The following is a 15,490-nucleotide window of genomic DNA, read 5'->3' as shown; positions in this document are numbered from 1 at the left end:
TACTTTGTTTTATATCACTTTGAATTCAATAAAAAGGCTAAGATTTGTATCCCACCATGACATTATGTCTTCTTTTTCACTCTTGTTGCTTTATTGTTCAAATAGCAGATGTAGCGTTCCCTCCTCTGAAGGAGCCTCTGGGTTCATACTGTGCAGGAATTTTAACAAGCGGGCCTCCTGTTGATGAGACGAAGCTGACAGCGTTCAATCGAGTGAAAAGAGGCAAAAGCAAGTTAATCAAGTGGCTTCTGTCTGTTTTTTGTTTATCAGCTGAGCTGTTCTGAGGCCTCCACATGAAATCTGCATCCTATTTTTAGAGTTTGTCAGGGGAAAAAAAGTGTCTCCTGCTATTTGTGCAGTTGCTTCCACGCCTTTTTTTCTCAGAGTCCAAAAGCCCACACACACACACACACACACGCACGCACACACACGCACGCGCACACACACACACACACACACGTTAACGCATATTTACCCAGACAAACATTACTATACAGGAAAGTGTCAAGCACTTGAACTGCTTTAAATCGTTCCTGGAGCTCGGAAGAGTGCTGGCTTTGTTTTCTGCACCCTGGGCGAGTGAGCCAAGAACCAATGAGGGGAGAACGAGGGGGGTAGGCGGGGGGAGAGTGGGAAAAGTTCTGGCCTACGCGGTGTTCTCCCACTACAGTTTCACTCGGTGACCTACAGACACACACACAAAAATGGAGAGGACACAGATAAAGAAGGAGCAAGATAAGGGGAAGATGGAGGAGGAGGCGGTGCGCCTTCGGAGGGAGATTGGGCTGCTGCCTGCTGTGTCCTTCATCATCGGGACGGTGGTTGGCAGTGGGATCTTTATCGCTCCGAAGGGAGTGTTGATGAACAGTGGCAGCGTGGGGCTGTCTCTGCTGGTGTGGGCGCTCTGTGGCATCCTGTCCCTGTTTGGTAAGACCAGGCTAGTTTTCCCTGCTTCTTCTACATCTGTAATAATATACCTATAAGGAAAATATTGCATGAGAGTTAAGATGTATTGCATTATTTTTTTTGTATCCGATATTGCAGGCCGAATAATATCTAATGTCATGTTGTCCTGCTTGTCCTTTGCACTAGTAATCTAGTCATATGAAATTTTGAAGGAGCTGAATTAATCTGCAGTTTATGTTTTCAGTGGGACAAAAGTCATTTATAGCAGGGAAACAAGTAGCAAAGCAAAATATTTTCAAAAATATCTACAATATTCAAGTCGAGTTTATTTGTATAGAACATTTCAGCAACAAGGCAGTTTAAATGCTTTACATCACAAAAAAAAAAACAGTTATGAAACTATAACAATCAATATAGCATTTTTTTTTCAACCACTAACAGGTGGGTTTTAAGCACTGATTTAAAGGAACTCAGTGTTTCAGCTGTTGTACAGTTTTCTGGAGGTTTGTTCCAGACATAAGATAGAAGCTGAATGCAGCTTCTCTATGTTTGGTTCTGGGATCCAGAGCAGAGCAGAACCAAAAGGCTTGAGTTAAAGATCAGCAGATTTACAAACTAACAAAACAAATACTTTTTGGTTAATTTATTGACTTGGGTTCTTTGTCACTGACGTCTAAACTAGATCAACAAAAAGAAGTATTTTGAAATCTGTTCTTTCTGGAAAAAACATGAAAAGATTAAATGAACTGCAAGTAAATAAAAGTCTTCCTTTTCCTGTTTCCTCTCAGGGGCCTTGTGTTATGCTGAACTAGGAACCACTTTCACAAAATCCGGGGGTCACTACACTTATCTCCTAGAGACTCTGGGGCCCCTGCCGGCCTTCTTAAGACTCTGGGTTGAGTTCCTCTTTATAAGGTATAAGGTTTTTGTTGTTGAAGAAAAATCAGAATAACAGACACTTTTAAAGTACAAATACTCCTTTTTTTTTTCCAGACCAGCTGTGGCGTCCTACGTCTCTCTGGCTTTTGGACGTTACGTTGTTGAACCTTTATTTGCACCTTGTCCTGCTCCTTCAGCGCTAATCAAACTCGTCAGTATCCTCGGAGTGAGTGAGTGGTATTCCACGCCTTCTTGTCCACTTTATATTTGGATCAGTGTTTCCCATCCAGCAGAGACGTAATGTGTGATCTGTGTCTCTGCAGCATTTGTTGTTGCAGTTAACTGCTGGAGCGTCAGCATGGCCTCGCGGACTCAGGTCACCTTGACCTTCATTAAGATGTTTGCGCTGGTACTCATAATTATTCCTGGGGTCATAGCTCTAGCGAAAGGTACGATGACGGAAGCAATAATACTGAGTAAGATGGCGTTCCTGGGAACATTTGAACTTTTCAGCTGCTCTTTGCAGGAAAGACAGAAAATTTCCAGAATGGATTTGAGTTGGAGTCCATAACTCTGGACAGGCTGCCACTGGCTTTCTATAACGGTTTATATGCATATGGTGGATGGTAAGTCAGCACAGTTTATATTTTGACAAGTTATTATATACAAAAGTTTACGTTTGATTGGGATTTTACGGGTTGGACTGACAGAAAGTAGCACATAACTGTGATGTGTTTCTTTCAGGATTGCTCTGCATTTTCTCCATCTGTTTTCCTATTAACCCTGTATTTACTCTCCCTGATGAAACCCCCCCACAAACTTTCCCACAGCATGATACTGCCAACACTATGTTTCAAGCTGCAGTGAGTGTGTTGAGGGTTTTGCTCTAGTTTGATCGAAGCAATGTCTTCCACATGTTTGCTGTATGGCCTGTGAGAAAACATGGGTGGGTTTCTCCCAGCAATTGTTTTCTTCTTGTCACTTTAAAGGCCAGATTTATGTGGTACACTCATAATGGTAGTAGTTTTTCTTTAGGGGTATCAGAGTAAAGTTCAGTTTCTCCTTCTTCTCCTAGGTTTTATCTGAACTTTGTCACAGAAGAAGTAATAAATCCAAATAGGTATTTTGCACATTTGCCTCAGATTGAGATCATTCTTTTGAGTGACTTGAAAAGTGAACGTTCACATGTCCTGTGTGAACCATATGCTTCCAGAAACATCCCTTTGGCAATAATCTGCTCCATGGTGACGGTGACGGTGTTTTACGTGCTTGTAAACGTGGCCTACTACACCGTGATGACGCCCGCTGAGCTGCTGCTGTCTGACGCAGTGGCTGTGGTCAGCAAAGAGCAAAATGTTCCACTGACGAAGAATGTAGAGGGAACGTGTTGGCACAGCTGTGTTCTGACGTGACGTGTGTTTGCCTGCAGACGTTTGCGAACCGTGCTCTGCAGGGCCTGGCCTCAGTGATTCCCATTCTGGTCGCTCTCTCTTGCCTTGGAGCTCTCAATGGCGGCTTCTTCGGGTCGCCCAGGTATTATGAGAGCAGAAGCTGGCTGTTCTTAATGTTTTCTGTGCAGTTCTGGACCTATGAGATTTGCGGTTGCAGGATGCTGTTTGTGGGCGCCAGAGAAGGCCACTGGCCACCGATCTTTTCCATGATTCATGTCCGACAACGCACACCGTTACCTGCTGTGCTCCTCCTGGTCAGTACTGTCCAAAGACCGCGAATCAAACAAAACTGTTCCACCGTAACAGATGATGAACAACAACAGCCCATAATCATTCTTCTATTTCTTGTACTCTGCAAAAGTCTTGTTATATTTTGGTGTGGAGCTTTTAGAATGAATCTCATTTTAATTTATTAATCGTCATCAGCCAATATGCAAACAATGTGACATTTATTTTCTCGTGACATTCGATTGATTTTTTCTCATTGTTACCAGTGACACGGTTTTTTACTTACTTCCTGTTGTTTTGCAGCACTTTGCTCCAATTAACATGCTTTACAATGTAAGCTCACCTTGAGTTCCTCCAGTTGTAAAAGTCCTTCTCTTCCAAATACTAAAGTGTCTCTGATTTGGAATTTTTATTAGTTCATTCTGGATCTGCTGAAACAAAAAGGGTATTTTTTTAGAATAAATAACACTTTTTTTCCCCTTTCCTGTCGAAAAAGAAAGACAGTTTGCATTAATATGCATTCTTCATTGCACCGTCTGCACACCCTGGACAGAGTACTTAGAACTAAATCCCCATTGGATTTTGTGGGCTTGTCTTGGTCTGGCAGCTTTATCCTCCTATCAACACACAGCCACAGTCAGCTTTACAATCTCCCTGTAGAAGATCTCTGATCTACCTTCTCTAAAAACAATGTTAGTGTCTCAGCTCCTAAGAACATGTGAAAGCTCTGGAAAGAAGAAGCGACTCCCAGGGAGCTGTAGAAAGCTGGGTTGCTGACAGTATTTGTGTGTTGGCCGCTGTAGCAGCATGCGATTAAAGCTGCATTGTGTCTCTCCAGTATCCATTGGTGGTGGTGATGTTAATCACTGGGGAAATCTACCAGCTCATCAACTTTGCCTCCTTTTCACGCTGGTTCTTCATCGCCCTGGCAACCTTGGGCATGCTCGTCCATCGATACCGCTTCCCCCACCACCCAAGGCCCTTCAAGGTTAGTGTGTTTTCCTGAGTCTTTCAGCATTTTTTTTCCTTTCACAATACAGAAATCTGATCATCTATCCTGCCTGCTCACCCACCTTAAGGTCCCTTTGGTCATTGCGGTCATCTTCACAGTGGTTTGCTTCTTCATTGTGGGTCTCTCGCTTTATTCGGACCCCTGGAACACGGGGCGGAGCTGTGCCCTCACTCTAACAGGAGTTCCAGTTTACTTCGTGACTGTCCATCGCTTTCGGGTGCCACATAGATTAACGCACACTTTCAGTAAGTCGTGCCATTTGTAGGTCACAGTGACTCAACTTTGAATTTATGTGACTTGAAATAAGAATGTTCAGCATGTCAGAGTTTAATAGGAAAGATCTGACTGGTGCATACGTCTCGTTTTCCCAGATTATTGCAGCAAGCAGCTGCAGATCCTACTGGAAGTGGCTCAACAAGAAGTCCAGACATACTGAAGACAGTTAAGACATTTAAGTTTCCACTGACAATCTTTGTGAATTACACCTTTCTTAGAGAGTCCAAACTAACTAACTAAAATACTTCTTTTTGTACAAGAAAACATTAAAAAGAATATTTGTAACAGATGTATATGCATTTGTCTGCTGATTTACCAAGAACATTGAAAAAAGCATCAACAACCCCTACGACGTCTTAAAAAAATGTTCATGCTGAAATCAAAAATTTGCACATTTTTACAAGCAAGGTAAGCCAAACAAAAACCTTTGCTGACCTTAGAATTAGTAATAAAACACATGGAGTAGCTTTTTAAAAAACATCTTGCCCAAGACGGCAAGATTTTTTTTTTTTTTTTACAGTTCTACAACATGTAATAAAGCTTATGTTACACAAAGAGTTGAATTTAAAACAAAGGTCACCCATCCACACCTTGTAAATGTCGTGTTGTAAAGACCACCCGGTTACAGTGATGAAATTAAATGGAAAAATCCTTCAACTTGATGAGGATCTAAGGAATTTATTGTAGTCTTACTTCAGAAAACAACCTCTCTTCATAAACAGATGGATTCATAGTGCTGAGATTAAAAAGCTGAGACAACTCAAGGACCTGTTCTTAAAAACACACATTATTCAGTGGTACAGAAATAGGTCACGCCTCAACCTCAAAGATGATACTGCAAATAGACTTTCTTACTGAAGACACATACTAAATATTCTGTATTTTCTGCCTTAAGAGATAAGTTCACAAAAATTCCTATGTTCAGATAAAATGCCCTTCAGTTGACAACGGCACATCCAATAATTACAGTGAAGATTTCTGACAACAGTTCTACAATCAGACAATCCTATTGCTGTTAGTGCTACTTGTAATACTTTTGTTTTTTTTTATTGCTGGTAAGACTTTGGAACCCAACAACAGAGTTTACCAAGTGATCAAATAATCTATTGTACAACTGCAAGTCATATATTATAATGTGCAAATCAACATATGTATACACTTAAATATTTCTCTTCTCATGCAGCTCCTGTAAGTGACAGCGATGCAGAGCGGCTAAAAGGCAATACAAAAGAGCAGGGCCACACGCAAGAGAAGAATCTGACACACAGAACAGTAAAAAGCAAGTGCAAACATGAGAAAGTTACAAAAAAATAAAAAATAACAGGCAAATACAAAGTGGAAGATGAATGAGTGCAGTCTCTTTGCCAATTAAAGCACCACGTGAGACCTTGGTGAAGCCTTCTGAATACCCTGCTTTGTTATTTGTACTGGAGTGAAATTAATAAATTATATTCAGACAGAAATCAAACTAACCACAAACTGAGATTGATCACACACCTCCAGCAATAACCATCAAAAACACACAACAGGTGGATCATGAGCAGATGAGAAGTACGTCTGTTTTGCTGAGTCGGTGCGTGTGTGCTTTAGTGTTCAACAACGGATTTCTAGCGTTTTGGCCTTCGGGCTACATGAACTGACCGAGGAACTCGGACAGGCTGATGTTGGCGATGCCCAGGTCTTCGTCGTCCAGCGCGGAGAAGCTGATGTCCACCAGAATCTTGCTCAGGCTGTCATTCATGGTGTCCAGGATGAGGCCCTCCGTGATGGAGCGGTTGGACGGCGAAGCGGCGGGCGCGTCCGCCAGCTGCGTCTCGGTGGGGGAATCCGTAGGCGGGGCTCTGCAGGGGGCCGGGGTGAGCAGCTCCCGGGGGGAGCTGAACAGCGGCAGCTCCTTGAAGGGAGTGCTGTTGAAGCTGAAGGTGGTGTACTCCTGTCGGGGCGTGACAACGGGACCGCCCGGCGTGCGGATAGGACTGAAGTCCAGGACGCTTTGGCCGTCTTTGCCGACGGGCGTCACCTTCCAGGGTTCAAGTGTGACGTTGGGCGGTGGCTTGCTCGGCGTGGAGGAGCTCAAGTGGCTGTGACTCTTTATGGGCGTCTTGAAGTAGAGTTCCCGCTCGGGGCTGCCCTGGAAGTGCTGCTGCTGCTCGGTGCTGTTTGCTTCTCTCACGTCCTGGGAGGTGGACACGTCCGAGGCGACGCCAGAGTCAAAGAAGCTGTTGTCGGGGCAGAGGAGGATGGGCTCGTCCTGCAGAGAGTTCACCAGGCTCTGCTTACGGCGGGAGCTGCTGGACTGCCTCTTCGGAGGAGGTTTACGTGTCTCACGTTTTGTCGGAACATTTACAGGTTCCACCTTCAGGTCGACCTGAGGAGCCAGAGCCACGGCTGGACTGTCGCCCTCCGTCACCTGGGAGACGACAAGAACAGTAAAAAATCCCTAACTTTCCACGTGGAAATAAGATATATCATATTTTTTATGTAGAAGACGTTTCAACTACAGTTCACTGCGAGTGTAAGGGAAAAAAGGAAGGAATTAAGGAAAATCCAGATGAAAATATTCAAATAAAAGGTAATTTTTTAAAGATATATTCTATCATTTGTATTTTTTAAGGAAAAAAGCAAAGAAAAAAAAAACGATTACTGAAAATCGGAGGTCAAATTTTGCATTAAAAACCTGAAATGTTATTTTTAAGTCATATGGTCCAGCATCTATGTACAGCATGACTCGAGGTAGCTCCACCTGACCGAATGTGTACCTTGGGGGCAATGCGGACTCTCTTGGTCCCGCGTGAAGCATTTTGTTTGTGCTTGGAGCCAGATGGGCAATAAGAACCAGACAAGGACGGCAGATAAGCAGAGGAGGCAATGGGCAGCTGGATAGGAACCAAGTAAGAGTCTGTGCGGGGCAGCAGCGGTTTCATCCTCCTCTCTGGAAACAAGCAAACAGAAAAACACTCTAAGAAACATACAGTTACACTACGAAACAAACATTTCTGTAAAGTTGTGCTGAACTCACCAGTAGAAGCTGGTGCTTTTCTTACGGCAGATATATTCTTCTTTTCATGCTGGGAAAGCAACACAGAGATTCACTTTAGACAATACAGCTTTAGTTTGACAGAGAAACTCAACATTTTGATCGGTGCGTGCAGCGCCTCACAAAAGCTTTAAGGTCTCTTGAACTTTTTCAGTTTGTCACATCACAACTACAGATGACTATGAAATGTATTAGAATTTTTTTGTGTGATAGATGGACAAAATAGTGCAGTGGCTTTACAAACAAAAATCTGAAAAGTGTGGCATGCATTTCTTTACTGAGCAGCCAGCGTGCACAATTCAGTCTGTGAAGGGAGCTGGATTTTAAAAGGGCTTTTTACAAATGCATGCCACACTTTTCAGAGATTTATTGGTAATAAATGTTGAAAACCAACTGCCCTTCACCATGTTTATTAAACAGTACTTCATTTTGGTCTAGTAGGACAATAAAGTATAGAGGTATGTCATTGTAACAAGACAAAACATGAAGTGTTCACATGATTTCAGTTTTTCTTCTACCTATAAAACAAGATCTCAGTTGTTCAGCTGCAGCTATACTTTAAATCTAAAAACACAAGTTGTTAATCAGGTCTCAGAAGATATTAAACATTTGACTTTCCATGCTGTTTAGCCCTCTGCTGCCTATCTGTGGGATGAAAATAGTTCTTCAACAAGAGGTGAATCAGTCTTACTTGGTGGGGACACGGAAGCAACGACACAGGAGAAGAAACGGTCCCCGGATCGCAACAAGGCTACAGAAAGAACAGAAACTCAACGAATCAGACAGCCGTTGCATTAGGAAAACAGAGAGGACTATGAGGAAAGAAGAAAAAAGGCAATGGAAGAAGAGCAAAAACAGCTTTATGTATTTAATAAAAGCAACATGTGGGTGAAAGTAGCGATGCTCACCCTGTAAACCTGATCAAGGGTCAGGCATCGATTGATATCTGGTCGAATTGTCCAGAAAGAGGTTTTACCATCTGGCGACCGCTCGCGGATGAACATGTCGTGCAGAGAAAGATTGTGGCGGATTGAATTCTGCAAAGGAACAAAACTAGTGAACTCCCTCATGGTGTTGCTTTGAGATCCATTTTAATTTCCTCCGTTAGTTTTCTGAACCACCTTCCATCCTGGTTTGGCCACTTCTCGGTAATAAGGGAAATGGTCCTCGATCCATGTGTAAATTTCTTTCAGCGTCATGCCTCTGTTCTTCCTGCTGTTGATGGCGAACTGGATCATGGCCGTGTAGGAGTACGGCGGTCTCTGTAACGTGGGCTGATGGGAACCTTCTGGGTTGGAATTTGTACTGTGGGTCTGAAAGAATGCAAAGAGAGTGATAGACAGTCCCAATAACTGCTGAAGGATAACAGTACCAGACTTAAACATGTAAGTTTGAGTCCATTTTTTGCCATGTTGTTAAGACTTTAATAAAAACTTTGATTGTTGTTGCCAAGTTTTAAAATGAACATGTTATGCTAAAAAACCAGAATGTAAAAAGGATGAAATTCAGAATGCAATCCCTCCCACCCTCAAAAAAATGTTGCTTATCTTTTTGGTAAAAGGACCAGATCACTAGTTTAAGATGTTCATCGGTGCAGGATGTTCCTTTTGCAAATCTATATTTCCATTTACTGAAGATACTTAGCAGCTAATTTGTGAGCTTGAACCTCTCAGCCACTAAAAATACACTCATATACTTCCAGACTGTTTTCTGTGATAACAATATTGCGTTCACTGTTGTCAGATTGATGTTTGCAATTTGGTATGTTGTGCAGCTCTAATGAAATGCAGCTAAAATCAAAATCTAAAATGAATTTCAAATCAAACACCATAATCTGGATCTTGATCCTGTAGTCATAGTTATAAGTCATAGTCAAAATATTTTAATTACACAGATGTGTTGCTTTTGCAAGTTTCTAAAAATGTGAGACTTTTTGAAGTCTTTTAAAGATCAATATGAATAATAAAAATAAACTTAGCTGAAAACCTTAGCAAGTCAAAGATAATCACATTTGTGTTTTGTGGCTTTTGATTTGTGTGCTTTTACATCTGGGTTTCCTAACAATGGCTCTGTTTGCACTTCAACAGTGAAAAAGTAAATAACAGAAACAAGGCTGACCTGTAAAATCTGTGGTGCCTGAAGCTTCTTCTCCTTGTCAGTTGTCTGATTTGCAAGCTGTGGCTCCAAAGCACTGGTATTCATTTTTCCCAGCCACTGGATATTGGTGAGGCTGTCATCTAGAGGACTGCAACTTGCACCTATGTTCATTGATGCGTAAAAGAGAGAGAACAGTTTATTCACAGCTTAAAATGGAATATTAATGGGGGGTAAAAAAAAAAAAACTATCGATGAGGGTGAAGCTACAGCTCTTAATTCATACATACTTGACTGATTTCCAGTGAGAGGTTTAGCATCTGGCATATTGTGGATAGTATCTGACTTCACTGGTTGTGCAGCAGTACTTCCTGCAGGAGATGACTCCTCTTTGACAGCAGCCTGGCAGAAAGATCCATTGCCCCTGCTGCCACTCTCGCTGAGAAGGATGAACTTGTTTGGGCCTTGGACGCCACTCTCTTTGCCCTTTGCAGTGAGCACACCGATGATGCTTTGCAGATCTGCCTCTTTAGGGATGACAACCACCTGAGTGTCAGACATGGAGGGGTGATTCATGATGGGGATGCCTGGGAGGCACTGGCTGGCTGCTGGTTTAATCGGCTCCCCAGACCCTGCTGCACCGTGCTGAGTTTGCTTGTCAGCCTGAGTTGGTTCATTTTGCAGAAATGGAAGTTTTCTTCTTTTCAGAATCAGGGGTCTCCTTGGGCTCCGTCTCATGGTCAGATCGCTAAAATTACCCTTCACAGGACTGCTGTGCAAAAACAGCACACACATTAAATTAAATTAAATTAGACATGTAGGTAAAATAAAAACGCACGCGTCTAGAACAGCCGTTTCTTAAACATACGATCGGTATGTTTTCTAAGAAAAAACTTTTCATTTTTTAATATTACTCCTACCTAAAATCACCGCTAGATCAACGTTCAATACTACCGGAAGAAAACTGACAACATCGAAGCTAGTCAGTGGGGTTAGTTCAGGCTGGATAAAAACCGTTCCACATTAATAAAACAAAAAATAAAGTAAAAGCACTTCGTAAATACACTAGGAGTCACAATAATTAAACAAGATATGTGTTTTTCGTGTGAAATTCAAACCCCTTTTGTCGCTATGTCGACTCAGTCGCTCAATAACTGCTCAGTTGCAATCGCTGTTTCCTTAGCGACCTGCGCCTTCTAGAACAGCCGTTTCTTAATTTCACATTTTTTTACCGTTTAATTGGAATACATTTAAAATTAATGTTCATTAGTTAATAGTTTATGCACATACAATTAAATATTCAGAGGATGTGTCTCTCTTTTTAAAGCACCGATTATCATAACTCCTAGTGTAGCAGAGCGTTAAATAGGCTATTTTCATAAAATGAATCCAAACCTTCATATTACTGCAATGTCTCAGGCGATCCCACTTGGCTGAACCACGAGTCGAAGTTGAAACATTGCGTTCATAGTTGTTGTTTTTTGATTAATCCACTGTAACTGTTACAAAACCATACCATGAAGTGTTATTTACATATCTTCAGCTCGTTTTAGAGACGTTTTTGAATTTTGGCGCTGTGGGCGCTGCCTCCTTCCGTCACTTTGATCACGTGGTAAATATTAACCAATAAGGAGCCAGGGGATACCATCGCTAGGTGGCAGTGGTGTAACTGCAGGTTGGCATTCTAATCGAACCAGAAGAAGAAAAAGAAGAAAACCGGGAAATACAACAATGCCTAACAAGACAAGAAGAAAAAAAGAGCAGGACAGACAAATTGTATAACTGAGTTTTATTCGCATATGTTAATTATAAAGACGATGTCTTACGCAAAGAACAACGTGAGAGAAAGAAGACTATAGAAGTAGGTGCTTTAAATGAAAACATTTGAATGTATACTTCTTAATTGATGCTCTTAAACGTTACATTTTGGCATTTTCCGTATGGACTTTTACTCAAGCGTACTTTCTGTGACATATCTTCCTCCAGGTGTTCAGGAATGATTTACATTAATGCCCCGCAAAGCCACAAAGGCGGATAAGCCTGCCCTGCAATTTATCGAACGGCCTGTAGGAGGAAGCAAACTTCAACATGCGCCTGAAGTCCGAGCTGCAGTCAACCCCAAGGATTTTTTTCCAGAGTCACTAACGCATAACAGCTCAGATCTTAATTCGTGGGTAAGTTCTGTTGTTTATTCTTTTATAAGATGCACTTTTGGTGATGGAAAAAAAGCATCCAGAGTTCATAACAAAGTCCATTGCTTTGTTATGAACTCTCACTAATATCACTTTTTTTTTCTCTGCATAGTTTGTATTTAAACAATTCATTTTGTTTAACTACAAATAATCTTATAGGGTCACAGAGGATTTGATTTGTTAAATCAATATAAAAGGCAGATTGATCCTAGAGTTTGCAAAATGAAGCAAAATATATTTATAGCTGCCAGGTATGGGAAAAGTCTGGGATATTTTAGATCTAGACAAGTTTTTATAAGTTTTCATATTTAAATCTTCACCACTGCTGAAATATACACCATAAATTCATAGTGAACTTGGTTATCTGGTAATTTGAGTTTGGACACAGAATTTTGATGTGGAACCCATGGCCATGTTAGTAATAGCTGTAAAAGATTCTTCAATTTTTGTTGTATCATCCATTTAACTTAGTGTTTCAAAATTTCAGGTAAACCCACAGTTTGACTGTTCATCTGCAGCTGCACCTCCAAAGAGACGAGGGAGGAGAAATGGGCAGAAAACCTCAAGTTTACTTGACCAGTGTAGTCAGTTGCCCAGAAAAAACAACACATGCAAATACCCCTCATTGTCATTTCGCATTCGGTTAAAAGACCAGTCTCAGAAACAGTCGAGGACCACAACCACAACAGAAGGTGCAGTATCAAAAGTCAAAAATCAACGTCGTGCATCTGTTTGCCACAGCAAAAGAACTGCAAATTCAGCTTACTCAGACACTCCAAAAAGGCAGTTGGTCACAGCTAGAAAAAGGAATGCTGTAGCACTTCCTGATGGCGCTGCCTCCCACAGTGGAAGTTTGGATAGGCTTGGAATTCAGTCTGAAGAAGTGACAAGTAGATGTAGAATTCCAGCAGAGGGAGCTTCAACACCTACCTCCACCAAGCTGATAACCACAGAAGTCAGCAGTGTTTGCCCACCACCTGATGTGGACACTCCAGAAAGGATGTGGGACGAGGTAAACTGTTCCTCTTCTTCCCCCAGATTTTTACTGTTTGCTCAGCCGTGTACATCACAATGCTGCAGCCCACCTGAAGCCTTGGTGGCCGACACACCAGAGAGGGACTATGGGGTGAAGGTGACATGGAGGAGGAGAAAGGGGCTGATGTTGATGTTAAAAAAAAGGGGGCTCCTTTCTGACTGAGATGCACTAATTCATTGCTAATTTTTTTTGTCATTTCTTTTTATATATTTTGATTTATTGTATAGATTACTGTTGTGTATTACTGTAATAAATCAAGATAAAGCATACTCTTATTTTACCAACTGAAAAATACAAATTACACAGCACTGATTAATTCTATTATCTACATATAACTATGTTTACTTTCTAATTTTACTGTCAAATACACCAATATTTTGCCCGCTCCAAATATAACTCATAATACATCATTTAAAAAAGAACATTTTTCTTCTTAAATCTTATTCAACTGTTGCAGAACAGAATATAAAACAAAGGGGTACAAGTGAAAGACACAGCTTTATTTTCCATTTTTTTCAGAGTATCATCATTAAAAGAATTATGATTTAAATTATATAAAATATATATTTTATTTAAGGCATTGTTGATTTAAAATGCATTATAACTGCTTTTAAATGTGCAACCTTGTACTTGTAAAGCTACTCTATTAAAATCGGTATGAAATGTACTATTTTGATACAAATAAAATTCTACTCATTGTTTTCAAAAGTACGGATAAAATTACTTGTTTTTGAATGATTCCAAATTATTAATATTACTGTTATTTGGTTATTCTAATGAATGCTACTTGTTCCTCCAACAACCCAACTCACGCTAAAATGATCATTTCCTTAGGAGACATCCCTTTTGAGTTCGTGACTCACCTTTGACTTGTCTGGCGAATATTTCATAAAATCAAAATAAGAAACCAGGCGTGACGTTGCGCTCCTCTTCAGAATGTCATCCAATTAAATCCCACCTAACGAAAGAGCGGACCAATAGGAAGGCAGGTTCTTGATATGGTCGGTAACTAAGGACAGGGTAACAGTGCTCTCGACAACAGCGTCCAAGAAAAAGTGCAGTCCCTCCGGATGGTCTTCCCTTGGCAACAGTGCTTGAACATGAGTTACTACAGTATAAGGTGAGCGGAATTCATAATGTTGCTTTCGGTTTGTGTTCGGAGGCCTTCTGTGTTTCCAAATGTAAGATATAAATCCGAGTGTTGGCAACATATTTGCATTGGCACAAAAAACTTAATAGTCGCCTTCAACTTTTCCAAAAACAGCACCGCGAACAGTGGAGACAGAAACAGCTAATGTTAGCTTGTAACGGTAACCAGCAATATCTGACATCCTGCCACTGGCTTTTTAAGACAGTCGCGTTTTTTTCCCTGTGTGAATATATCTTATTTTAATCAATAGTTGTAGTCAATAGAAGGATATTTCTGCCGAGTGAGTGAACCCTTAGCAATATTTACCCGTAAAATCGCTGCTGTAGCATTATTGACAAGAAGGAAAAAAGGAAAACTCGTTATTGTACAAAATGAAGGAAGAACTTTAAAAAGAGCAAACACTGTGGTACATATCCTACAGTACATTGTGTTTTGATTGTTGAATTACTTGACAAAAGTAAAGAGCAACCCTGTTGCCTGTAGTTTGTTTAAACCAATTAGTGGATCTATTTTTTGTTTTTTACAAAATCTAAATACATTTAGATTTTGCAGCTTCATATTTCAGTCACTTTCTGATTACCTACTGCGTGTAAATGCATTTTACGAGATGACGTGAAAACATCCTCAAAGTTCTGTAGCTTTGATTTCGGGAGAAAAAAATCTTGTCATGTCTGAACACGCCTGTGAGTACAGAAGGGTTTTTATTTGTTGTGAATAACAGTAAGCTGTTAAATTAACAAATTATCATATAGGTCAATTAGAGTATATTTAAAAACAAAAAATGTGAAATTATAATAATATTGCTTTTTACATTTTTTTTTTTTTGCATTGTGCAAACTGGGGCTTGAATAAACAACAGTGTTTTTGATAAGCTGCTAAAAAGTTATTTTAATAATGAGAATGACACATTTTCCTCCCAAAATATCAAGCAACAAAAAACTGTTACATTTGTAAAATAAACATGTGCACCAACCTGTACAGTTTATAGTAGGAATGCACTGATTTTAAAATTAAGACTGATATCCATGTTAGATGTTATTCTTGTTGTTATGACCGATAACCAAATTGTATATTATTTATGTATATTTTCCTGCCCTCTCTACAGTGAAAAATGTGGAGAGTTTTACTTTACAGTCTGACACCGGTATGTTAAAAATGGCTGAAAGTTGTCCAGCGTATTAATCCCATTACTTTGTGCTTCACTTATTTAAAGTCTTAGGTACACGTTT

At 40.5% G+C, this 15,490-nt stretch overlaps 3 protein-coding genes across 6 annotated transcripts; 2 read left to right on the top strand and 1 right to left on the bottom strand.

Moving 5' to 3' along the window:
* Window positions 1-605: 605 nt before the first annotated feature.
* Window positions 606-6,063, top strand: LOC103140239 (cystine/glutamate transporter). Of its 2 annotated transcripts, XM_007555277.2 has the most exons (12): window positions 608-927; window positions 1,695-1,821; window positions 1,900-2,015; window positions 2,109-2,234; window positions 2,312-2,411; window positions 2,861-2,905; window positions 2,999-3,122; window positions 3,215-3,318; window positions 3,394-3,490; window positions 4,303-4,452; window positions 4,544-4,721; window positions 4,848-6,063. In XM_007555277.2, the coding sequence occupies exons 1-12, from the start codon at window positions 705-707 to the stop codon at window positions 4,910-4,912; spliced, it is 1,455 nt and encodes a 484-aa protein (XP_007555339.1). In that variant the 5' UTR covers window positions 608-704; the 3' UTR covers window positions 4,913-6,063. The 2 variants fall into 2 exon arrangements, with proteins under 2 accessions (XP_007555335.2, XP_007555339.1); XM_007555273.2 differs by having other exon boundaries at window positions 606-927; window positions 2,861-3,122; window positions 3,215-3,490.
* foxm1 (forkhead box M1) lies at window positions 5,414-11,459 on the bottom strand. 3 transcript variants are annotated; one of them, XM_007555270.2, is made up of 9 exons: window positions 11,279-11,459; window positions 10,174-10,655; window positions 9,908-10,047; window positions 8,911-9,102; window positions 8,698-8,826; window positions 8,481-8,540; window positions 7,772-7,820; window positions 7,512-7,684; window positions 5,414-7,162 (listed from the first exon to the last, which is right to left on the bottom strand). In XM_007555270.2, the coding sequence occupies exons 2-9, from the start codon at window positions 10,619-10,621 to the stop codon at window positions 6,380-6,382; spliced, it is 1,974 nt and encodes a 657-aa protein (XP_007555332.1). In that variant the 5' UTR covers window positions 10,622-10,655; window positions 11,279-11,459; the 3' UTR covers window positions 5,414-6,379. The 3 variants fall into 3 exon arrangements, with proteins under 3 accessions (XP_007555332.1, XP_007555334.1, XP_016528555.1); XM_007555272.2 differs by lacking the exon at window positions 11,279-11,459 and adding an exon at window positions 11,002-11,094; XM_016673069.1 differs by lacking the exon at window positions 11,279-11,459 and adding an exon at window positions 10,804-10,995.
* Window positions 11,460-11,581: 122 nt separating this feature from the next.
* On the top strand, window positions 11,582-13,819 carry rhno1 (RAD9-HUS1-RAD1 interacting nuclear orphan 1). The gene is made up of 3 exons (XM_007555269.2): window positions 11,582-11,744; window positions 11,870-12,057; window positions 12,563-13,819. Exons 2-3 carry the CDS (start codon window positions 11,893-11,895, stop codon window positions 13,271-13,273), a joined length of 876 nt encoding a protein of 291 aa, XP_007555331.1. The 5' UTR covers window positions 11,582-11,744; window positions 11,870-11,892; the 3' UTR covers window positions 13,274-13,819.
* The last annotated feature ends 1,671 nt before the right edge of the window (window positions 13,820-15,490 follow it).

The sequence above is a fragment of the Poecilia formosa genome, unplaced genomic scaffold, assembly GCF_000485575.1.
Source record: "Poecilia formosa unplaced genomic scaffold, Poecilia_formosa-5.1.2 Scaffold69, whole genome shotgun sequence".
In the NCBI taxonomy this organism is placed as follows: domain Eukaryota; kingdom Metazoa; phylum Chordata; class Actinopteri; order Cyprinodontiformes; family Poeciliidae; genus Poecilia; species Poecilia formosa.
Note: the sequence above shows the minus strand (reverse complement) of the source record. Positions and strands in the feature narration are given on the sequence as shown.